Source organism: Glandiceps talaboti, chromosome 10 (genome assembly GCF_964340395.1).
Source record: "Glandiceps talaboti chromosome 10, keGlaTala1.1, whole genome shotgun sequence".
In the NCBI taxonomy this organism is placed as follows: domain Eukaryota; kingdom Metazoa; phylum Hemichordata; class Enteropneusta; family Spengelidae; genus Glandiceps; species Glandiceps talaboti.
Genome location: NC_135558.1, coordinates 2,989,378 through 3,014,720, shown reverse-complemented (window position 1 = coordinate 3,014,720; position 25,343 = coordinate 2,989,378). Strand labels below are relative to the sequence as shown.

At 34.8% G+C, this 25,343-nt stretch overlaps 2 protein-coding genes across 4 annotated transcripts in view; one reads left to right on the top strand and one right to left on the bottom strand.

Annotated features, from left to right (window-relative positions):
- Positions 1 to 20,234, bottom strand: part of LOC144440872 (divergent protein kinase domain 1A-like) — a 50,457-nt gene extending 30,223 nt beyond the window's left edge. Inside the window, exons 1-2 of one of the 2 annotated variants that reach the window (XM_078130308.1) lie at positions 20,151 to 20,234; positions 17,557 to 17,665 (exon numbers count right to left, since the gene is read on the bottom strand). In XM_078130308.1, coding sequence (XP_077986434.1) covers positions 17,557 to 17,601 — 45 coding nt within the window. In that variant the 5' untranslated portion in view covers positions 17,602 to 17,665; positions 20,151 to 20,234. Of the gene's footprint in view, positions 1 to 17,556; positions 17,667 to 20,150 lie in introns of those variants that run through there. The other variant, XM_078130307.1, reaches the window with a different exon arrangement.
- The window catches only part of LOC144440873 (small ribosomal subunit protein uS7), a 39,068-nt gene extending 14,369 nt beyond the window's left edge, over positions 1 to 24,699 (top strand). Inside the window, exons 1-6 of one of the 2 annotated variants that reach the window (XM_078130309.1) lie at positions 20,374 to 20,394; positions 21,840 to 21,968; positions 22,477 to 22,686; positions 22,948 to 23,076; positions 23,845 to 23,943; positions 24,525 to 24,699. In XM_078130309.1, coding sequence (XP_077986435.1) covers positions 21,849 to 21,968; positions 22,477 to 22,686; positions 22,948 to 23,076; positions 23,845 to 23,943; positions 24,525 to 24,593 — 627 coding nt within the window. In that variant the 5' untranslated portion in view covers positions 20,374 to 20,394; positions 21,840 to 21,848 and the 3' untranslated portion in view covers positions 24,594 to 24,699. Of the gene's footprint in view, positions 1 to 20,373; positions 20,395 to 21,837; positions 21,969 to 22,476; positions 22,687 to 22,947; positions 23,077 to 23,844; positions 23,944 to 24,524 lie in introns of those variants that run through there. The other variant, XM_078130310.1, reaches the window with a different exon arrangement.
- The last annotated feature ends 644 nt before the right edge of the window (positions 24,700 to 25,343 follow it).

Sequence of the window (25,343 nt, the reverse complement as noted above, 5' to 3'; positions counted from 1 at the left end):
TGAACAGTGTAGCAATATTTGGACTATGTGTAGCAATATTTACGTCAAATTGCTCAAATATAACAATGATTATAAAGGACTTCTAACAAGTATTAGGTATAACTTGATATTGAACTGTTGGTAAGGATATCATACAAGCTATATCTGGTTTCACATCAGATTATGATATCAGATATTGATCTAGTCATAATCATGTACCAAAATATGATATTTAAAAATATGTAGGATGTAATATTATAAATATCAGTATATTATATTACTATATTGATGGCACAAATTGAGAGATCTGATTGGTCTAGACATGGAACTAGTGCATCTAAAATGAGCAATAATGCACAGTTGGCACACGTCCAAATTTTGATGTTCACTGTTCGTCTACGAACGTTGTAGTCCGTGCAGGGATGGGGTGCAAATAAAACCAGAAAATGTTATCTTGTTTCCAATATTTTCAATATACTGGTATAATATAATAGCGATAAACCCCCCCCCCCCTCCCCCTGGGAATGGTATACCACTCGGTTTTGACCAGTGAGCTCAATATATGCATGAGCAATAGCGAGTGCATATATTTCATTCACTGGTCAAAACCGAGTGGTATACCATTCCCAGGGGGTGGTTTATATTACTTAAACAATTTCACTACAGCATCTAATCAATATATGACAAAAGAAAAAATGTAAACTATGATATTAATTTTTTTTAAATATCAGAGAGGTTTGTTTGCTATACAGAGAGAATGTGATAATGTCGATAAATATTTCATCACCATGTCTATTGTATTTTTATTCAATCATGGTGATCATCTATATTCAGACTAAGGGGTCTAACGGTCTGAGCAAATAAACAACACTTATTTTTATAGCACCAAGGCCTGACATACAAACTAAACAGTATGTATTTTACTAGTAAATTAAATTGATACATCACTGCCACGTATCAATTTCTAGTGACACCAACATTTGGCTTCCCTATTTCCTACAATATGGTGACTCAAAACAAATCCCAGTATTCATTATTTTGATCCGCAAAAAAATGACTCTTTTATTAGAAGGCATTCTTAGCGCTGTATAACGACAAGCTATCGTATAACGACAAGCTATTCGACTAGTATAATTGGCACTGTGATAAAACTTGACAATGCTCTTTGCAAAAACTGTTGGAACATTCACAATAAACATACATATTTCAACAAAAGGACTCAAAAACAAGAACATATCATGATGTATTTGAAATATAGTAAATTTCTATTAACATTGATCACAGGGTACGTATATATATTGCATATTAAATATTCACTGTTTGTAACATAATCATGGTAATGACATAGCCAGAAAATTACTGAGTCCATTTAATTATGAAATTAAATTATTAAATACAGTATGAATTAATGAATGATTAATTAGCGCAACTAATCACTCAGATCTATGACACTATGCTAGATAAATTAATTAATGACTGTTACAGATAATTAATTCAATGACATGCATTTTAAGTATATATGGAGGAATTGGTCAGAAATTGTAATTATCTAGCCCATATGAGATTCAATCAAACTTTATTTAAATAATTTAATTCACAAATTTACAGTTGATTTGTAAATTCCTATTTGAAGTCCAATTACCACAGAACTGAGGTCAAAGGTTATCTGAAGTTCACTGGTTATGTCACATGACAAGCTGACCAAGTGAACCAATTCTGTGTTTTAGTACAAGAGCATCTACAAGTTTTATTCATTACAAAATCAATATTAAAATTCCCCACTTTTCATCAACATACTTTCTCTAAATCTTAATAATTTGTTCCTTATTCTCTTTAATTTGAATACCACTTTTCATAAATGCAATGTATGTATCATTACATTTTGATAATTCCCTCAAACACTATACAGATATTACTGGTACATATGTAATAACTGCAGTTATGCTGCAATTATAACACACTTTAATTTATTACTTAAATACAACAAGCATATATATAGTAAATACATAGACAAAATGTCACAATACAGCAACTGTTAATTTACCATTACATACATATGGCACAACCAATAGTGATCATGAATGACAGCAAAACATGTAACAATACTTACACTTATTTCATACAAATAACAGCACATGTTCATGTCATGTACGATGTATAGACTGCTAAAAACAGTTTACTGGTAATTTAAGATTACGCATACATATGGCACCAACCAATAGTGATCATGAATGACATCAATATTCAGAGTCACACTTATTTCATACCAATACAATGTAACAACACATGTCCATGTCAAGTATGATGTATGGACAGTTAAAAGACAGTTATGAGTGGTACTCTGGTCTTTCAGCTACATGTGTACACACACACAGTGATTTAGGAACACAACTTCAGTGTTGAGGATTATTTATATGCTGAATCATGTCGTAGTCTCATTTTCTATTATTGCAATGAAACTGTGTGTTGTGAAACTTACTACAACATAATATATAAATGCCAGACGAGTGTAAATTATGACTAAATGTGAAATAAAGAGACAGGATTGTAAAAATAAAGGACTCTTGAGTCTGACAAGCATCTAAGTTATGACATCCTTTGCCAAATTTAACAGTGTTGAAAATTACTTCAAAAAAAGACAACTTTTCCTTCCATTTTCTAGAACTACTGTAACTCCATGACTGCATTTGTGATTGACCAGCACACATTCTGAATCTTTATTTCTAAATAACCTTAACACAACCTTAAGATAGATAGTCTGGATGCCAACTGTGGTCATTCTCGCAAACCAGAGCTATTATTTCTTTGAAAATAGGAACCGGCTCTTTAAGAACAGTACCATAAAATGGTTGTGGTTTGCGATGATGACTGTGGTTTCTAACCACAATGTGAGTGAAGGTATAAATCGTAACGATACTGTATAGACTATAAGATAGGACACTGGCAATGATTATATTTTATAGTTATGATGCTGCCATGCAGAACAATATCCATACCATTCTAAATAGTGTAGTACCATTTGTCCTTCAAGTCTACATGTACAATGTAGGCATATTAAAGTGTACACAGCAATATACATAATCTACTTAGCACACAATTTTTGTTCCTTCCTTGTTTTTTTTTTCTAATATCAGTATTCCCTAAGTTCAATTCTTTCCTTCTCCACTCACTTCTATTTGTATTTTCTCTCTCTTTCCCTGTTTTTTTCTTTCTCTTCTTCCCAACAGTTCTCTCTTGCCATAACCCTATAATCTCTTTCTTTCATCCCAATCCCATTCCATCATACAGTAGTACTTTCTTTTTCAACAAAACCTTTCTTTCACCAGATGTTCCCGCATACATTTATAGTCTCCCCCAGTCTCCCCAAATCTTTTATTTCACCTAATCTTCCCTCACACACGAATGTACTCACTTCATGCTTCCGAGCCCCACTCTTATTCTTTGTAATTCATCTCCCATTTCCTTGTTATCTCCAGAACTCTATCCCTATTGATTTTTCCTTCTACTTCTGTCATTTCTTCCAATCTCTTTCCCAGTCCATCCCTAATGTACTCCTTCCTCCCAACATTCCATTTTCCTTCTCCTTAATCCATTGTTAATACCTATCTTTACTTCCCAGAGATAAAGAGGCCAGGAATTATCGTCAGTAATCATGCACTCAGTGTCTACACACACACACTAAAATGTGATCAATCTGTCTTTGTGCATATCACTGTCACTTTAAATTAAGTTACAATTGGTCTCCACTTAACATCTGACCCTGTATATAGATTAACAGTACTGTAATACCCTTGATGTAGGTCACAGTATGCAAGCTATCACTAGTATGACTTAGTCTGGACGCTAACCGTGGTTTCTAAAAAAGGGATAAATCGTAACGATACTGTATAGGAACTAGACGAAGTATGCCTGTCCTTGTCAAGGATAATATTTTAAAATCACATATATAACCATTCAATACATTCATATTTAAGTTTCACTGATAAAGGCCCATGTCAGATGAGAGTTAAATCCCAAAGCTTCAATCCCACAGTCTTGGATTACTACGATCTTACCATTAGAATTATAAATACAGATTAAAACTAATTCCAAACCAATATTGGCCTTTAATTTGGGTGTCAAAAACAGTTGACCGACAGAGCTACATATCAATAGAAAGATTTGATCCTATATCAAAAGAAGCTTGACTGTATTTCTTGTTGCTTTAATGGCCCTCATTGGCCTTGCACCTTGATCTTGAAAGAGATTGGCTGATGCCTGAGGGCGCCATATCACGGTGTACCTTACAGCAAATCCTACCATACATGTCTCTAAATTAGTAATCCTGGCTTGTATGTGAAAACAGGGCACTGAAACATCTGTCTCTGACAATTCTTTTCCTGACAAATGTTGACATACATTTAAATTCAATTCAATAACTTTATTTATCCCAAATGTTTAATTCAGTTTGGCAGATATAACATCTGGCACAGCGACGCATCAAGAGAATGAATTATCCAATAGATGCAAGTATTAGGCAAAAAAAAAAAAATATATATCTGGTTCTGGTCAGCACGCGCGTGCCCTGAATACCCTCGTGTCGATCCTTTTTTTTCTGATAATTTTTGCTTTCCCGCTCCTTATTTATTCCTGATATCTGGAGAACAAGTAGCTGAAAGCTACCCTACATGCCAAGACTGCTTAAATACAAAGCCAAAACTGCTTCGAAGAAAAGGGAAGTTTTTCAAGATATACATATGATAGAACAGAGTATGTAGTGTCAAAAACTGTGTATTTACTTATTTGCAAAAAAAAAAAAAAAAAAAAAAAGGAAAAAAAAAAAAAAAAATTTGCGTCGTCGCACCACTTTAGAAAGTTTACCCTGACCAGAACCAGATATTTTTTTTTTGGCCTTAGAGATGTCTTTTATTCAATACAAAAAATCAATGGACTGTCAGTATGGATCAATACACTGGTATCAAATATATGATATCTGATATCAGTCTCATATTAATGTTACATATATATACAAAGTCAGCATGTGTGTGATCAAAGTGGAAACAGCTTTGACAAGAACATGCTAATTACTCATATTATATTGCACACAGGAAATCCATCTTATGTTGTGTTAGTAGTTCAATCACGTCAATTATTGATAAATTTAGACATCTTTTATTTTGATTTGATAATTTGACTACATCAGTCAACATACTTACCAGTGGGTATACATTCTGTAGTGATACACAGTACCAATGAACTCAAACTGAATGTCACACTAGACTGTACTAATGATAGTATACAAGTTTTCTCCTTTATCAAAATAGTAAAATGAGATTAAAATTAAAATTCCCACTCAAGAGTCTGTCAGTGTTCAATTTTGGTATACTTCATGAGTAAATCTATCCATTCTCACGAAACAGTGGTGGTGTGAAATACGCAACCGTTTGGTTGTTGCTATGGGTGTGGTCATGGTTGCTAGGGATATTTGCATATATTTTTTGAATGTTTTACTCACTTGCCTATCAGATGATGTTGTTATTTGACCAAAATATACTGCCATTTGGCTATTGCTAAGGGCATTGTCATGGTTTCTAGAGCCAATTGTGTCAAAATATTTTGAAGAAAATCTGCAGAACACTTCCAGAAACATATCACCAAGTTTGACCAAAATTCACATTTTTACACCTAATTTGCATATTACTGATGAGATCATTATATGCTTAATATTTCTTCATCTATACACCCACAGATGCATCCCTATTAACTTTCAGCCCAATCTGCTCAGTAGTTTTGGAATTATAGGGTTTTTTTTACCCAAAACCCACATCTCTGATGCAATCATTTTCATTTGAACAATTTCCCAACTAGACACCACAAGTAACATGACCACCAAATATCAAAGCAATCGGTCCAGCAGTTTTTGACTTTAAGTTGTTTATACACACACATCCACACACGCATCCACACACACACACACACACACACACACACGCACACACACACACACACACACACACAGACACAGACAGACAGACAGACAGACAGACAGACAGACAGACAAACAGACACTTTGCCATGCCTATAGCACTACTGAACCTTATCAGTTCAATTGTGCTAAAAACCTGTAATGGTTTAAATTGGGGTATTGATTTTTGGTCAAAATGGGTCTAAAATGGGGACTGGGGTTTCCAGCACTGGCTGCACACTCCAACCAGAGCTGGCCACTGGTACCCCCCCCCCCCCCCCCCCCCCCCCAGTTTTATATTTCAACAATGGACAAATGGGGAACATATGATTCATTTCGCTTTCATTTCTCTTTTCAAACACTCAATCTTTGAAAGCAACTTCAATTTTGGCACCAATTAAAGAACATATTGTAAATTGAAAAGGGCAATCACATTGCCAGAGCTTATAGAATCTATTTCAAAGTGAGAACATACATTTTTCCCCCTTTCAAACACTCAATAATTTTAAATCTGTATAGTTATAAGGAAACTTCACTTTTCCTTTCATTTCAGCATGCAAATGAGAAGTAGCATTTATTGTGAAAAAGCACTTTGATAGTAGTGCCATACATGTAGCTTATTACAATGTACATAAACAATTTATGACACAGTGGGAGCATATGCTGCCATCATGCACTCAACAATTTTAGACCACTTTAGGGAACATCAGTCTCTGTCCTCAATTGTACCACAAATCATGCAAATGAAGCATACATGTATGCCCCCCCCCCCCCCCAATGCACATGTATGCGAGACATTCAATTACTACAGGCAGTCATACAGACACCTTTATGTGTTGACAGCCTGTTACAAAGTAAGGACATACATTTTTTTTAATGTTTTCACTCCTTAAACAATCAATACTTGTATACCTATAATATAGAAAACTTCAATTTTTGTCCTCAATTTGCAACACAAATGAAACATATGTGAAATACTCAAATAGCCACTGGATGATACAACTTGCTATTAACAGTCAATGACAAAAAGTGGAACGTGATTTGTTTTCATCTCTCAAACACTAAAGATTAAGGTGATTTGTTACAAACTGGACGAAAAACACAGTGAAGAATAACTCCCTTTATGTCTCCATGGTAACAACACAGACAAGTACAAGTGGTTATATCTCCATGGTAACAACATGTCTCCTCCTGGCAGTGTAGTTTTAACTTAGCCTAGAAACCTGGCTATCAGGGATTTTAATTTATGTTTTCCCCTCTCGCCGTGATGGAGAAAATACTAAATTTAAAATCACCATCTGCATGGATTCCAATTTCCAGGCTAGTTTTAACTATATACATGCATATATACATCATGTACATGTATTTCTATGTATTCTTACACGATAATCATGAAAAGTAAGATTTATAGATAATGAAAATGTAGTTTTCTTTCTACAAATTAAGGCATCCCTTTAAGCTTATTTCGATGAAAAACAATGTAAATGTAAATGACTCTACATGTGTATATTATAAAATCAATCATGAAAAGTCGTGAGGTTGTAGACATTTGTGACCTTTTAGTAATACATGTACATGTATCAATATCATATTCAGTTATGGATCTAACTGTGACATCTATCCTATTCTATGCTATCCAGCATATCGCCATATATCAATTCTCAAAGGCGGGTCAAAGGTTAATGAAATGCATTGATGTGATATTAAACGTTCAACTAAATGTTGTTTATAAGGTCTTAGTCTAGATATATATGAAAAGAAAAGCAATAAACTGTGTGATAAAACCTACATTTGTACAGTGTTACACAGTCACATGGAAACATGTGACCTTTCTCATCGTAACAAACCATGGCCTCTTTTATAGCACCGCCAAAACGAGCCATCCGGAGGTGGAAGAAATAAACAGCTCTAGTTTGCGAGAATGGGCCTCTCTGTGTTGCTGGATCTTTGACTATTGTACTAGTGCTTGTTCTACCTACCAGCTTGTTGTGGAACCCTATATCAAATGGGTAATAAGGTTTGAAAGTATCCCTGTAAGCTGATTGGTCACAATAGTGAGCAATTACGTAAGTCAGCCTGTTCAATTATTCAAATGAAGTCCTTATGTGAATGTGCATATCTAAGTAGTAACTGCTACAAACACAGGAGTTAACAAGTACATGTAAATGTAAATGTATGCAATGCACGAAGTGTGAAAATTTACATTCAATGCAAATGTTATGTAAATTTATACATACACATATTCATGATATTCTGATAACAGCTTTTGGTTTGGGGATGTGGCTATGTTATTCAGTTTGAATGGCCACCATAACAAGCTGGTGGGTAGAAGAAGTGATTGCAAGGTCACAGATCCAGGGATACACATACATGCAGGGAAACATGTTTCTCTTGTAATTTGTATGCAGGGGTCCACAGGGACATTTTAGTCATTTATATATACAAAAAATTACAATGTCACATAAATCTTCTTGTGTCTAGGAGTATTTAATATAAGGCAAGCTATATGTAAGTTATCGGGTTTGTAAATACTTTATGATCATATACATGTACCTTCATGCAAAAAATACATGAAATTTCTGTGGACTTTTTTAAAAATCCTATGTGATGACTGATATTGAAATATTCAAAGTACCAGTATATACTAGTAGTAGGGTGGAGTTCTGCACTAGATTACAAAAGTCATAGAGACCAAGTAGGGGCAAGATGGAGTTTATGCAAATAATATGTACTCAGCTACATCTAAGTGTGTGTACATCACCTGTGTTTGGACAGCATAGAAACCTAAATATCCAGACTCCCACTGAAACCTAGAAACTGTAATACATACATGTACAAACCAGGGAGTCTCTTAGATGACGATAACCTTCGATGACCCCAAGTGACCTTACAAATGACAACATATAGCAGTAATGTCGATACTAATATCTCACAAACCTTACAATGCAGTTCACTTGTGCTTTGTTCATATAGTGTCAATATAAGTACAGAGCATGCTGAGTGAAAGAGGAAGCCCCACTGACTTAAAACCCACTAAAAACAAGCAGGTGTGCTTGCTTGCCATAAGAAGGAATGAGACAAGTTTCATGCAAATACATTCGCTGTAATTACAAGTGTCAGTAAGCATACACATCACATTAGTCAGGAGTCCAGGACCCTATAACTCTGTTTGCTGATACAATACTACATGTATTTCGTTTATTTTATTTTTGTTATCATTAACAAATTGCAGAGCAGACAATAATGTATGTACTAATGTAGGGTGTTTTTGTGTTATCTTTATTGTGCTTATCTCAACATGTCTATCTCATTGCTTAGCCTGGAATCCATGTGAATTTGTTAATTTTCTCATGGGGCAATCAATCAAACTGCCTGGCTTCTAGGCTAATAATTGCTAGGCTTTTCAGTTTGTCTGCTGGCTTAGAGCATGTCTAAATAGCAAGTATTGTATAGGTGGTTTTATACGTTGGCACTGTGGACAGTAGACAGTGTGACAGACAATGTTCTGACCTTGAGAGACTATCATCAATGTACCCCAAACTATTGTTTAGGTGGTTACTTGGCACTGTGGATAGTAGACAGAGTCTGTGACAGACAGTGTTCTGACCTTGACAGACTTATAATCTATCATCAATGTACCCCAAACTACTTTAACTATTGTACGGATGGTTACATTGGTAATTTGTGGACCATCCCTGCCTTGGTTGAAGTCTGGATAATTTGTTTTCCTCCATGTGGTCTATGCCTTGAGAGCTAGACTCATCAATGTACCCCAAACTACTAATAACTATTGTTACGTTGGTGGACATTCCCCTTGGTTGACTCTAGATATTTTTTGTCCAAATCAGAGACACTGTTCTGGCCTTGAGAAATTAACTGTCGATATCTGTATTGTATCATAGACAGTGCAGACTCCTTTCACTTACAACATGCCAGTGTGTGGGATAAAATACTGTACTAATGTAGTAACAGGTATGGGTAACATTTTACAATATACCTGTGTGTACAATAAAATACTGCATTAATGTTGCAACACGTATGGTAACATTTTTAACAAGTATAATTCTGAAACATGTTACAAACATTAAAACTGTAAGTAAAGTTGGATTAGCAGAACTCTAGGTCTATGGCAGAACCAATTGTTTTGTCAATGAAAACATTTAACATGTGCTTCATACAAGATACAATAGACTGACAAGACAATGGCAGCTGTACAGTTCAATGTAAATCTTGTATCTATGTTATACAATCAGTGCACTATGTAATACAAATGTACTTCACTGTGAATACAAACCACAAACAATTGTTACTTGTCTGTGAAGTAGTATGTCAACATACACCAAGGTTGCCCTTTGTTCTACCCATACCAGATGTATGTGTGTGTGGTATGTTTGGAGGGGGGAGTAAATGTGTATATGTGTGTATATGTCACAGGGAGACTCCATGAAGAGTGGGGGGGGGGGACTTAAACCAAAGTCCAGTTGATACATATATAGGCAGACTTTACTTTTTCCACACCTGGTGAGGGGTCTGTAGGGAGGGAGTTACACACCTGGTGAGAGGTAGGGAGTGTAAGGAGGGATTTGCACGCTTGGTGATGAGTAGAGAGGGAGTTACAAAGTGTATACAAACCCCCCATAGATACAAGTAAACAAGCTTTGATGTAAGTAAAGACATTATGAACTTGTTATAACAAAAGTAGTGTTTATTTTTACACGTTTTTTTCTGTTTGACCATGAATTTGATGTTGGAATTCTTACTTTACTGTTTTGATAAGGTTTTAGAACACTAATAAAAGAACAGAAAACATTTCACATTCGTACAACTTCCTTTATATCTTGTGTTTTTTCTAAAGATTTTAGGACAAAGGACAAGTGGAATCCTCAGGCTAGCAAAATCTAAATACAATAGTTTCATCTATACTTTCCTAGTGCTATCCTTCATTGAATGTCAACATCTCTCTAGAGATGATTTGATACCACGTTGGTATCCACACTAAACGATAAATCCCATGTTAGGCCAAATAAAAAAAGTTGTTTGGTTCCTGTTACCCGACCCCACCTAGTTTTTCATGCCGACCATAAACCTTTTTTTCATGTATTCAAGAACCCTTGGAAATCAACCTAAATATTAGCTCTTTTACGGTCCATTCTTCAATGGAACAGGTACTAATCAACCATGGAGGTAGCAAGGATCTTCCTACGGTTACACCTCCACGGTTGAACCACAGACCCTACATGAAGGGTAGGGCCTATGGTTGAACTGTGTAGGAGCCAGAGTATAAATTTTCACACCAATTACTGTATTAGTTTATAATTGTTTCCTCTTTTATTGTCTCTTCATTATAATAATTATTGTGGTGTTATTGATGTATGTTCCTTGTTTTCAGTAATAATGAAATACTCTTTTGTCATCTCAAATTGTAATTAAAAAAATAAAGTTCAACGAACATGTCAGTTTAATTGCCTGAGTATTAGCTACAAATACTGGCATATGATCTGATGTACGAATTAGATTTCCCATTAGAATTACATAATATGCTGTAATTGATAATTTAAATTACCAGCAAAATTTGAATGGTGTTTGGAATTTTTTAAAGATAATTTTCCAAAACAATGCCTACATTTGTACTTGCCTACTGAGTCTGGAATCCATGCAGACGTGGATTTTAAAACCAAACCTTCCACATGGATTCCAGGCTAACTGAGATATAAAACAAGTCAGATATATCTGTTATTTTTATACGTATTTATATCAGATCTGAGACAATGACACCAAATACATATGTAATGAAGTTTCAGTGGAATGTATATGCAGGCTATTAATCATTTGATGTTTCAGTAGAAATGCAAGTCAAAGCTGTTACGTTATAATGGTATATATACTAGTCGTTTTGTGTACATTGTATTGTTGCCAATAGTTTATCTATATAGTACTGCCTTGCTATTGACAGCAGCTTTCCCACAACTACAAAATGTATTTATATCTATCTGTCTATCTGTATGTTTGCATGTGCTTGTATACTGGTCTCAGACCACTATAGACAATCTATAGTGGTCTGAGTATATTAGTACATCAACATGTATATATACTAGTAGTTTATATACATTATATAGTTACCAACAGTTTATCTACAGTACAGCCTTGTTATTGACAGCTGGTTTCCCACAACTATTTATACCTATCTGTATGTTTGCATCAGGACTGAATGAATACATGTTGGCAACAGTTTGAGTGTTTCACTTTGAGTCCATTATCTCTTTTCTACGTTTTTTGTTACCAATTATCACTTAAATGTCTTGTTTTCCTTTCATGTGCTCAGACAGTCTGAAGTAGAATTCTATAATATGTGACTTTTCTCATTTCACAAGATGGCTCCATTTTCTTCACTAGTGTATTATCTATGAAGTTGTTACAAATTTAAACATCTGTGCAGTGGGTAGTGGTTTTGACATTTCAATCTAAACTAACAAAATAGTGGAATTTCATTTGTATGTCATCATAAAATATATGCTGTATATTGCTGTATAGACTACATGACAAGTGGCTCTGATATCTTAGTTAAAATTACCGCAATATATAGTGTGATTTCACTAATGTATTAACATCAGTGTTCTCCCCAGGATAGATTACAAGGATGGCATTCCTGTGTTCTTTCCTACAGCATTCATATAAACATGATTATGTTGTTGCGTCCCCACCTGATTTAGTTTAAACGGACTGGCGGTGGAGTCCTGGTTGGACATTGGACATCGTGAAAACAGCTGTACCAAATGAATATTTAATGAGCGGTGACAACAGCCCGTTATTACTAGTGACATGTACTGTTGTGCTTTGCTCACTGTGGGGCTGAACCATAATTAACACCTTTCATCAGGGTCTTGACTATGCTGTGAGTGAAGGTATAAATCGTAACGATACTGTATAGGAACTAGACTAGCCGTATTACTGATGTATATGTGTACAGCAACTGATTCTGTACTGCTGTGTTTCTAATATTTCTCTATAAACTGTCATTACTACACTATATTATAAACTTACATATTTTAGTGCAATGTGTATTATATCCAGATATATTTGTTTGTAATTTCTTCTCATTATTTCATAAAATGCTATGTTATATTATCCAGCTGCCTTACGATTTTTAAAGAAAAATGTAAGAAAACTGCAAAAGGGATAAAAGTCCATGATAGATTATTTTTATTGTTGTATGTGTATTGTACCAGCTATTTGTCAATGACAAAATAATAGTGGGTCACCACGTCTGTTTAAATTCTAGAATTGAAATTGTAGCCCATACCCCATCTAAATTTAGACATTTTTGACAGAAATCTTTTAAGAAATATTGTTGAATTTTAACAAAAATTAAAATGAGCTTGTTTAACTTTGCACGGTTGTGGCCCAGTGAAGAAGGAGCATTTTTTACACTGTCGATTCTTCACAACTGGTCATACGGTCATATCCCCATTTTTAAATACGAGAAGTAGCTTTTTCACTTTTTTTCTCCATGATCGGTTGTATGGTTTCTAGTAATTATCATTGTTGTTTTGCTTGTAATGACAAACATAGTTTTAGCATCGATGAGACATCAATGGTTTGAGAAAATGCGCACAAACAATCAAATTATTGACCTAGTGCTTTGACGTCATCAATCGCCTTCTAGCTCTGGTGACACTGCTGACCTATCGATATGCTTCCAAAACAACATACAATCAATCTGTATAGCAAATCTGGTTACCATAGTAACAAAGAAAAAACCCAAACAAAGTACTTCATTTAATGGCGATATGGAATTATGGTCAGTATGTAAATTTCATGTGAATAATAATAATTATAATAATAATAATAATGTTGGGTTCTTATATAGCACTTTCCCACGCCATGCTCAAAGTGCTTTACAATTATTACCCCTGGCTCGGATCAGATAAAATGCAAGTCATAGTTTTGAAATAATGCAATTAAAGTTTCCAAGTGTCATGTTAGTTTCATTTCAAGCAGTCGAAATCAAAGCAACTAAGGAGAAAATTAAATGAAAACGTTTTTGCTTGTTTGTGGGGGGGGGGGGGGGGGGGGGTACTCAACTTGGATGACTTGTGTAGAAACAGACATTTATGACCTGGAGGGTTATCTCAGGTAGAAAGTTTCGGATGTATTCAGACGTTACGGTTAATCATGCAATAGTTTGCAAACTCATGTAATCAGCCCTTTTTATGGCCTCGATGTAGTTTAGAAGTTCCGAATCAATGTTTTAAGTGGTTTTTCCCTCGTTGGCGTTCTATTCTGGTAACCTCTTAGCATCGCCACTATGCTACCTCAACCAGCCTTAAGTTAAACAATGACATTTAGTAGATTGAAAGATGAAATTCTAGCATCAGACACTGGGTGTGGTTTTATCTGTTTGATATGGCCGACTCCAACTTTTCTGTTTCGCACATTAATGTTTTTGCTTGACCGGCAATATAGGGAGTGTGGTTGTTGATACATTTCATCAAGTCTAAAATTTATAAGACAGTTCCTCTTTAAGTCATGGTAGTATTAAAAGCTTATTTTCTTCGCAAGGACTTCTGAAACTCATATGAAATTACCTTCCGTTCACCCTAAATCTCCAATTAAAAAGTACATTCGGCGATCGAAAAACATATAACACTTCACTTCCAAACATGGTTTTGTTTCGCGTTCGAATGTTGAAAAGAGTGCTCCGTTTCAGTCTGTGCCGAAACTTCATCATTGATGTAATTTGAATTTGACACCTTAATATCTTCAAATTTCAAATGACAGCATTGACACCCCTCCCTTCTGCAACCCCCTATGATCCAACCTGATTTGGTTATTTTGTTTGATTTAATAAATTATGGTATCTCCTAGACACATGTGTGATATTTACATGTATGACACGTCATGCCATTGATTTTTTTTTCACTTTTATCTTATAATATAGACTTTGAGGCAAGGCCATCAATTACCATATTAATAATCTATATCTATGCAGCATATTGCATGTATAATTCATTATCTCTATATGCACTGTGTAATCTATGATACATTAATAATGGCCATGTACTTGTTTTATTTAAAGATATAATGCATATCATTGACTCATTCATTATATTTACAGATGAGATTCAAACTCATCCTGAGGAAGAATTTAGGTCAATTAACAAAGTGTTTAGGAATATTTTACCAGAGTCTATAACCCAGAGTTTACATCTACATTTATGGCTGCGTACAACATACATTAGTTCCAGAATTTTCTTGGACCATGCTGTGAAGGAATTACCACAACAGAATATTGATAATAGCTATGCTAATTGGCAATGAACTTTGACACCAGTTATGGGATTCAAAGTGAACTTTGACACCAGTTATGCTAATTAGGGCATGAAATTGACATCATGTATGTATAAACTTTGTACCTCGTCTCATTATATCAGCCTAGTGAAGCATTACACTTTCTCTTTTGTAATTGTGCTACCTATTGAAGCATGAAGTGGAACACTTGTAATCAGACTCTCCAAATAAACCTTGTATACTAACTTCCAGTTACTTTCTACTTTCACTCATGACTAAATCATGCGAATCAAAATGTGGGTGACTTCATGGATTGTGAATGTTAGACTACACATGTACACACAGATAGAAAATTCTAGAAATTAATCTTCATTTATTTTGCTGCCATCTCATTTGGCATCTGGGGGATACTAAAATTTGGGATTTTCTGACTGGAATGTACTAAATTTGGGGAGTTTTTGTCAGGGGGATACTAAATTTTGGGAATGTTATCAGAGATGTACTAACATTTGGGGGTTTTTTGTCAGGAAAGTACTAAAATTTAAAATTTTGGTATTTTGGTATCAAACTGCGTTGCATATTTCAACATTGATTTAGATTGATTGTAACCATTAATTAAGAGTTTCTGGTTCAATGGTTTTTATCTTTGTGTTTTCATCTTAAAGAGCTTGATCCCAATGTATTGACCAATAGAAATCATCTACTGACCCCAATGTATTGACCAATAGAAATCATCTATTGATCCCAATGTATTGACCGATAGAAATCATCTACTGACCCCAATGTATTGACCAATAGAAATCATCTATTGATCCCAATGTATTGACCGATAGAAATCATCTACTGACCCCAATGTATTGACCAATAGAAATCATCTATTGATCCCAATGTATTGACCAATAGAAATCATCTACTGACCCCAATGTATTGACCAATAGAAATCATCTATTGATCCCAATGTATTGACCAATAGAAATCATCTACTGACCCCAATGTATTGACCGATAGAAATCATCTACTGACCCCAATGTATTGACCAATAGAAATCATCTATTGATCCCAATGTATTGACCAATAGAAATCATCTATTGATCCCAATGTATTGACCAATAGAAATCATCTACTGACCCCAATGTATTGACCAATAGAAATCATCTACTGACCCCAATGTATTGACCAATAGAAATCATCTATTGATCCCAATGTATTGACCGATAGAAATCATCTACTGACCCCAATGTATTGACCAATAGAAATCATCTATTGATCCCAATGTATTGACCGATAGAAATCATCTACTGACCCCAATGTATTGACCAATAGAAATCATCTATTGATCCCAATGTATTGACCGATAGAAATCATCTACTGACCCCAATGTATTGACCAATAGAAATCATCTATTGATCCCAATGTATTGACAAATAGAAATCATCTACTGACCCCAATGTATTGACCAATAGAAATCATCTATTGATCCCAATGTATTGACCAATAGAAATCATCTACTGACCCCAATGTATTGACCAATAGAAATCATCTATTGATCCCAATGTATTGACCGATAGAAATCATCTACTGACCCCAATGTATTGACCAATAGAAATCATCTATTGATCCCAATGTATTGACCAATAGAAATCATCTACTGACCCCAATGTATTGACCAATAGAAATCATCTATTGATCCCAATGTATTGACCAATAGAAATCATCTATTGATCCCAATGTATTGACAAATAGAAATCATCTTAGGTCATTTGCATCTTATTCTTACTGAGAGCAGTTAGACATAGTTTGCAATTTACCCCCAGCACTGTCATACTATAATATCAACTACTGTATGGACAGGGAATGACACCGACAACTTTGATGCTGTCAAAGATCAAACAAACCAAAAGTTGATTGTTAAGTCAGTAAGAATTTGATAAGGCAGATCTTCATAAAGATTAGTACATTTGTATCATGGCCACTGCTTTGCAAACTTATCCATGGAGATCTCTCTTATCATTTGTAACCAATGTTGACACTTACACATAATTTTAATGAAAAATGTTGTATAGTTACATGTATAACCACAATTGAAAGTGTCTACCTGAAACTATTGAGTTTATGGACAGACAGTGAACCAAACACAACCCCACATCTACATCATGCAGGATTTACTGTACACTTTAGAGGACATCATAGAAATCTGTATTATATACATATACATAACGTACATAATATAGAACTGATTTTATTCTATTGCTTTCAATTGGATTCAGGACCCTACCATGTTGAATCTTGACATTCCAACTCTCCAACTGTGTAAGGAAAATTATGATAATAAAACATTGACATACCTGATACAGAAAACTTCTATTCCACAATGGAGACCTAGCAGCCATGACTGGTGTGTGATCAAAGTACACTGTGGATACTTTGTACTTTGATGTCTCCAATGGGTATCAACTATTTATGTGGAGGGAAAAATAACAAAAGAATTAAAGCAACAACTGAAGAAATTACATTAAACAAACTCAAATGTCTCTCATAAGAAAAGGGAAAGCATTTGAAATTTTTAGCTTTGATGAACACATTTATATTTTCATTTTTTAGTCTAGTTCCTAAACGGCATCAGTTCGATTTACACCTTCACTTATTTAGTTAGAAACCACGTTGGCATCCAGTTGTTTTTTTTGTACATGTACTATGTAATGCAATACCCTTACATGTACATGTATTCGACAGGTAACAACTACCCGGTAGTCTGGATACCAATGAGGTCAGTCTCTAAGTGGAGGTGTAAATTGTAATGATTCTGTATAAGGACTGGACTAGTCTAGGTAATGACAGGCAGTCTGGCATGTGGCTTAAGTTTGAAATAAACAAGCTTGACAATGAAACAAATTACATATGTGTACATAACATGTAGCATGGTTCTATGCTGTACTTCCAAACTGACACTGTGTTTGTAATTTGGTGACATCACTGCTATATTAAAATATTACTCATTACGAGGAAAGAATTCACCATATTTAGTATGTGTAACTAAACTTTATTACAACCGTCAATCACCTGGATTTATTGATAATATTTAGTGTGACACCTTGTGTAGCAGTATCATAAAATGTCATTTTTTTGTCTACATATTCTATTTATGGTTTACAAAGGTTATAATGCACATTCAAGCAGTTGACAGTTTTTAACATGGAGCTTTTGATCTATCTCTGTCTTGGTCAATAATCTCTGTCAGAATGACAAATTCCAAAGTTACAGCTGACCACTATTTAATGCTATTAATATTTTTCTGTTCAATATGTCACTCATATTATGTCCAAACTGTACATATCTAATATTGTTACAATTTTTTTCTGACATTCAACTATTCAGGAAATGATTGTTTTTTGTTTCATAGTACCTTGTATTGCATGTCTGTTAATATACTGATATCACAAGCCTTGATGTTATGAGACATGGAAAAATTAACATATGACATTTTCCTATTTTTAAGACAAATATCTTCCTGGTACTTGAGGAACTACCTTCTTTTGATTTGTTATTCTAAAAAGAAATGTTTGTTAGCTGTTAAAAGGCAAAACTAAATATTAAATAATTTAGGATATTGATATTGGTGACAAAACTTTACTACTTTTATGAAATTTAGTACAAGTGGGTAATTTTAGACAAACTTTTTAGTATTTCTACCTTAGTTCTTTAACTAAATTTTGTATTCTTACAGGCCACTGGGTTCTCAAATCATCTTGACATGACCCCTTAGGTCACTTGTACTTTTCTTGACTTAGCAAGAAAATATTGGAGAATATTTGTAGTTACACGTTACACATATCAGACAGTGTGCTGTGTCTAGACAAATATGAGAATTAATATTACGTTCTTTGTGTACAAACCACTGAACCAAAAACATCAATTTTGAAATCATTCATTAGTAACTACTATATATTGAAATAAAAAGAACCTATATAAGACTGTCATTTCCTATACTATGACATTAATTATTAATTTGTAGACGCTTTGTGTATGTACTAACGTGTTAAGAAATAAGATCACTGTTTTACTTCCCTGTAAAAATTGCAAGGAATTCTCTTTCTTCCTGTATTATATACAATTACCTAAATGTGTATACATTTTTTTAAAAATGTGCATTTATTTATTTGCTGACAAACATAAAATTCCACCAACACACATGTTCAAATGTAAATATTGTACAGTTTATCATAGATTGTACTGAATTAGTAAAACATTTAAAAAAGGACATAGTCTTTTGGACTTCACTATACTACTATAGACAGATTATCTGAACTCAGAAGTGACTGTATCAATAGTCCTGCTTGCAGATAGAATAAGTTGGGACTCAATTCGGAGTCAGTATCGCGTCCAATACACCGCCTACGCGTCTGCCAGCAGGACTAGCAAATATATTGTAATTTGTACATCATTTTCAATTATGTTATTTTATCCTTCACAATGGTCATCAATTCAAAATAATAACACAGAACATGTACATTATACCAAGGGAATGCGTACTGTCACATGATAAATACAAACATACACAGTGTGACACACCATGTCCACTGCAGAGTGATAATATGTACAAATTATTATACTGCAGAGTAATTTTTGATTTGCAAGCTAGCAACAGAGGGTGTGACTGTGGACAAGAGTGTATGCTAGTGTAACCTGATTGTATTCGTTTTAAACAACGGTTAACCAGTCTCGGCTGTACCTTGCCGTGATAACAAACACTCTATAGGACGTTTAGTACTATCAAATTACCATTTCATTTTGTGAATTTGTAAACAAACTCCTTGTGATTGTGAATGATCGTCGTGTGCATATGAACTTCATTCATACTTCTCCACACATGAAATCCCAAATCTGGCAAACCAGGAATTTCAGGAAACACAACACGTCTTCTGAATTGCAGAGAACTTACCGTAGAGTGATTGAAAACCTGTGTATAGTTGTTGTACGGCGATGACGCTTGTGTTCACAACTGTGAATGAGATGAGGACGTCTGCGAATCAAGGACACTGCCCTCAATTTTCCTTTTTCATGACGCTGAGGGCGCTACACATACGATTTCTAACATCGTCGGTAGGCGGCGTGTAATTTTACCCTGTGTGATAGGCTGTGAAACCCGTACATTAGGTCTTTTCCTTGGCCCTACTGACAAGCAGGTACTGTGTTATATCATAGTTTCCCAACTATAGGTCAAAATAAATGAGAGGATGACCATAGTTTTTGGATTGGGTGACCAGTTTATGAAGTTTGCTTTGTCTACTTTGTTCTCACGATTTATTCCCCCCGAATGAGCTTTCTAAAGAAGAAAAAATAACAACTTAATGTTTCAACGTCGGCGCCAGGACCCCCAATCCAATATGGCAGCCTCCATGTTCGTGAAGACACACGTTGTTTCCCATTCATGAAAGATAAAATAAGTAAACAAATTGGAAAATAAGGATTGCAAAACTGACTATAAATCAGTTAATCAACTATGATTCCAAACGTTAGCACAGTCAATAATGCAGTACGTGTACTCTGAAACAACTTTATTTGGCCACCAATGATCAATGACCAGTTCACTGTTCAGAGTGATGTGAGATCAGAGATATAGTCCATGTGAGTTTCACTGTGCCCAACAGTTCTGTCCAATGGTATTCATAAAGTCTCTTTTCCAACAAGTCTGTAGCTTGCACATATTATATTTTGACAAGATTGAAAGGATTATTGTTTTTCCTCTCCCCAAACATTCTTCATTCATCTGCAGGTCCAAGTCTTGGGATCTGTTTTATGTGTATCGTGATTTATACAGTCAATCTTTATTGCATAACAACATGCCATAGCAAGCATGGTAAACTAAAGCATACGAAAATAACACAGAAATAAAGCGAAAACTATACAATCTTTTAACCAACTGCTGGAGGACTGTTTACATCAACAAGAATTTTTTTTAACGGGAAGTTTATCATCTGAGGTCAAAATATTCAACAGTTTACTTTTGTCAAGGAATGAAAATTACAGTGTAGGTCCTGTCCTTAGGAATAACACACTGGGATTGGGAATCAATATACAAGTTCGGAAGTTTATCATCTGAGGTCAAAATATTCAACAGTTTACTTTTGTCAAGGAATGAAAATTACAGTGTAGGTCCTGTCCTTAGGAATAACACACTGGGATTGGGAATCAATATACAAGTTCAATGTACTAACTCTCAGCAGTGCCACTGAAACCAGATTTATTCTGGGGTTGTTTGTTGCAAATAAACCTTCCACTTTTCAGGACATGCATACTAGTAGACAGACGCCTAACCCAGGAAATACCTCAATTTAGGCCATTTCAGTATTCACAAGTAAATAGTTACTAAATGGCAGGATTTAGCCTCTAATCTTGGTGGACAACAACAGTGTTTTTGTCAACAAAATAACAAAAGTTAAACGTCAGGTCTGTGGTCAATTTGTGATCAACACATGATGACCAGTCATATCACAAACAGTATTTTACATAAGATTAGCACATTGAACATAGTTTGGCAACCAATTAAATCAACAGTCTTACACATTAGATCTTATATGTACTAGTGAAGTAGTGTAAATGACAAAAAATATTTGTGTCACTTTCATAGGTAGTCACCATGACAGAAAACTGGGATGAACCAGCAGTGACTGGCCCTGCAGTAGCTGAAGCACCTGAAGTACAATTGTTTGGAAGATGGAGCTGTGATGATGTCCAAGTCAGCGATATCAGTTTAACTGTAAGGATTCACTTTTCTTGTCATCATACACCATCATATTGGTCTAAATAAATTTGTAGATATAATCGCCGTACAATACTCTCCGTTTTTTGTGTGAAACATACTGTGTGCTGTGGGTAATCTATGCATGTATGCTAGAAATTCAAACTGCCATACACAGCATTGTCTTTTTTTCACCCACTTTTTCTTTCACCATGAAATATGTTGTTTGCCTTTTACAAATTTTTTGAATACATAAAGGTTGCAAATTTATATTAAAACACTTTTGACATTTTTGTTTGTGTCATTGGTGTTATAGAGCATATAAAAACTACAGAAACAGAACCTAAACCCAAAGCTGGCTTGTTTTGTGCCCTGGGCTACTCTGTTGTGGCTAAGTTAGTGTAAGAATGATATGTGGGTAAAATCTGCCAAAGTTCAAAGCTGTCTCATAATCTCACATACAAATCTTTGATACTGAGTGTCACATGCATTGAATCTTAACATTGAAATAAATCTCTGTTCACAGGACTACATCGCAGTCAAAGAAAAATATGCTAAATATCTGCCTCACAGTTCTGGTAGATATGCAGTGAAAAGATTTAGGAAAGCACAGTGTCCCATTGTAGAACGTCTGACCAACTCTATGATGATGCACGGTAGAAACAATGGCAAGAAATTGTTGACCATGAGAATAGTCAAACATGCCTTTGAGATTATCCATCTTCTTACAGGAGAGGTAAGTACAATAGCAATGACTGGTTGTCATCAAGACCCGAGGTACCTTGTCTCTAATTGGTTGTCATCGCGACCCCATGAGCCCTGATTGGCAGTTATCAAGGCTAAGAAATTGGCAGTATATTTTGTCTGCCATCATACCACTCATCTTGCACAGTGTGATACATTTCATATGATATTCGTAGTTTTTAAGTCCGAAATCAATTATTAGAAATACAGCATATTTTAAAATTACATTTTTCCTTTATTTGTGATTTTATAGAACCCTCTTCAAGTTCTAGTAAATGCCATCATTAACAGTGGTCCACGTGAAGATTCTACACGTATTGGTCGTGCTGGTACCGTCAGACGACAGGCTGTAGATGTGTCACCTCTCAGGAGAGTCAACCAGGTGAGAATAGTTATTAATATGTAAATGAGTCTGTAATTATGTGGTAGTAGTTATTCTATCTCATATGTAGACTGAGTATAACATATTACAATTTGGGTAAAACTATTGCAGATAAATTCATTTAGCTGCCTTTAGAATAATCATGTCATTGTGCGTATTCAATCTGATTAAAATCCGATGTAGATGTCGGCTAATCGTTCATTGCTATTTTACCTTCGTTATTTTGCCTGAATTGACCTTCTTGGTACATGTTTACATTTTTTAGCCTGATCACCTCCTCTGATGTAGAATGATTAGCCGACATCTACATCGGATTTTAATCAGATTGGTGCGTATTGTATTGACGTTAAAGTTATCCTTTCAAAGGAACTGCTCTTTCTCTATTTAAAGTTTTAGTGCAAATGATACAGTTTGATTGTCGTTCCATCCAGTGTACGTGGATAAAACAAAACCTTCTGAAAATCGACAACTGTCAATCAAGGGTATGAAAGATATTACACATCATCTGAAAATTTGCAGGAAGTGTCCCAGTATCAGTGAGGTACTTTGATATATGCCATAAGTGCTGGTTTTCAATTGTAAGTCTTGTTTCCATGGAAATTGGATTTAATTTAATGTTACTGTTCTATAGGGAAGAAGTATGAAAGCTTCAAAATCAAATGTATAAGGTCCATGGAAATACAGTATCAGTAGGAAAGGTGGACACCATCTTGTTGAAACACAAGGAAGCTATATTTTTGCTTTAACATTTGACTTGTTTGATTCCAGGCTATCTGGTTACTGTGTACTGGTGCCCGTGAGTCATCATTCCGTAACATCAAGACCATTGCTGAGTGTCTGTCAGATGAACTTATCAATGCAGCCAAGGTAATCTATTCAAACTAGGATTTATCTTGTGTTGATTCTGAATATAGACTCAAATATATCATAATCTATGGGGAAAGAAATGCAGAATAAAACGGGAAGGGGGGGGGGGGGGGGGGGAGGGTAAAGACCAGTGTTCAGCAGTGATTAAACAGGAAGATCTGCAAGTGCAACATCTTGACTACTAAAAGGAATAAAAAATGACGCAAGTGTCTTGTTTCAAATAATTAAATGAAAACCTAAATTTGACAGATTCATTATATTAATTTCTTCAAATGTGTTCCTCCTTGTATCACACATCTCTCCAAGTATCCGCTATATTTTTGTGGATTTTCCTGTCTTACTTCAGAAATTTTCCTGAACATTCCACTAAGAATCTTGGACTCTCAGTTGAGTATGGACTAAGAAGCTGGATAGTTGATGTAGGGCGACACTGTATAACATTACAATGTAATCACATGGAGGCAGTATAACATTGTAAACATGCCACTAGAGGGCGCTGTTTATAAGATTTGTAGATCAGTAATATCCAGACATGTTTCTGTATCATTTTCATCACATTCGTATTTCTTTCTCCTTGACAGGGTTCTTCAAACTCTTATGCCATCAAGAAGAAGGATGAGTTGGAACGTGTTGCTAAATCTAACCGTTAAAATAAAAGAAAATGTGAAAAAAAGAAAGCAGTATCAACATCAAATTACTGGCTTATTGTACTGTATTTTTTGACAACTGAAAATAAATAATGTCAGAGGAAGTCTTTCTTGTACTGAACTGTGATATTTCTACCAATCAGAGTGAACAAAGGGCATGGGATATCATGTGACTTATAGGCACCTAGACTGAAGCTTTGTTGTTATTGGGTGCTACACAAGTTGTGATGGTATAAGTGGAGCCCACAAGGACAAAGCTTTATTTTAATTGGGTGCTCCACAAGTAACTTAAAAGTGACAGTATTAGTGGACTACCCACAGGGACATAACTTTGTCTTAAAAAGAAATAACATTTCATTCAATATATCAAACTAGTTTCCAATCATTTGTAATTATAGTGAAGATGTGTCGTCTCAATCTTGTAACTATTACACTGACTAAAATACTTCCTAACTTTTTTTTTCAATAATAAAATACATATAAAAAAAAATGTCCCCCCTTAATTAACATAATATGGATTAACAAATTTTTTCGTCAAGATTTCCATTCAATTTCATTTCAATGGCAAAGATTGAATATTGGACAAAATACTAAAGTTCACTATAAGGTACACTATGCTCTAGTGGTTGGCTGGCTATTTCTAATACAAGGTGAGACATTTGGCTTGGCACATAACTAATGTACACAGATGTCATGAGAATTCTAAATTTACAGCCACAATCTCATTGAACTTGTGTGTTATCTTCCTCTACT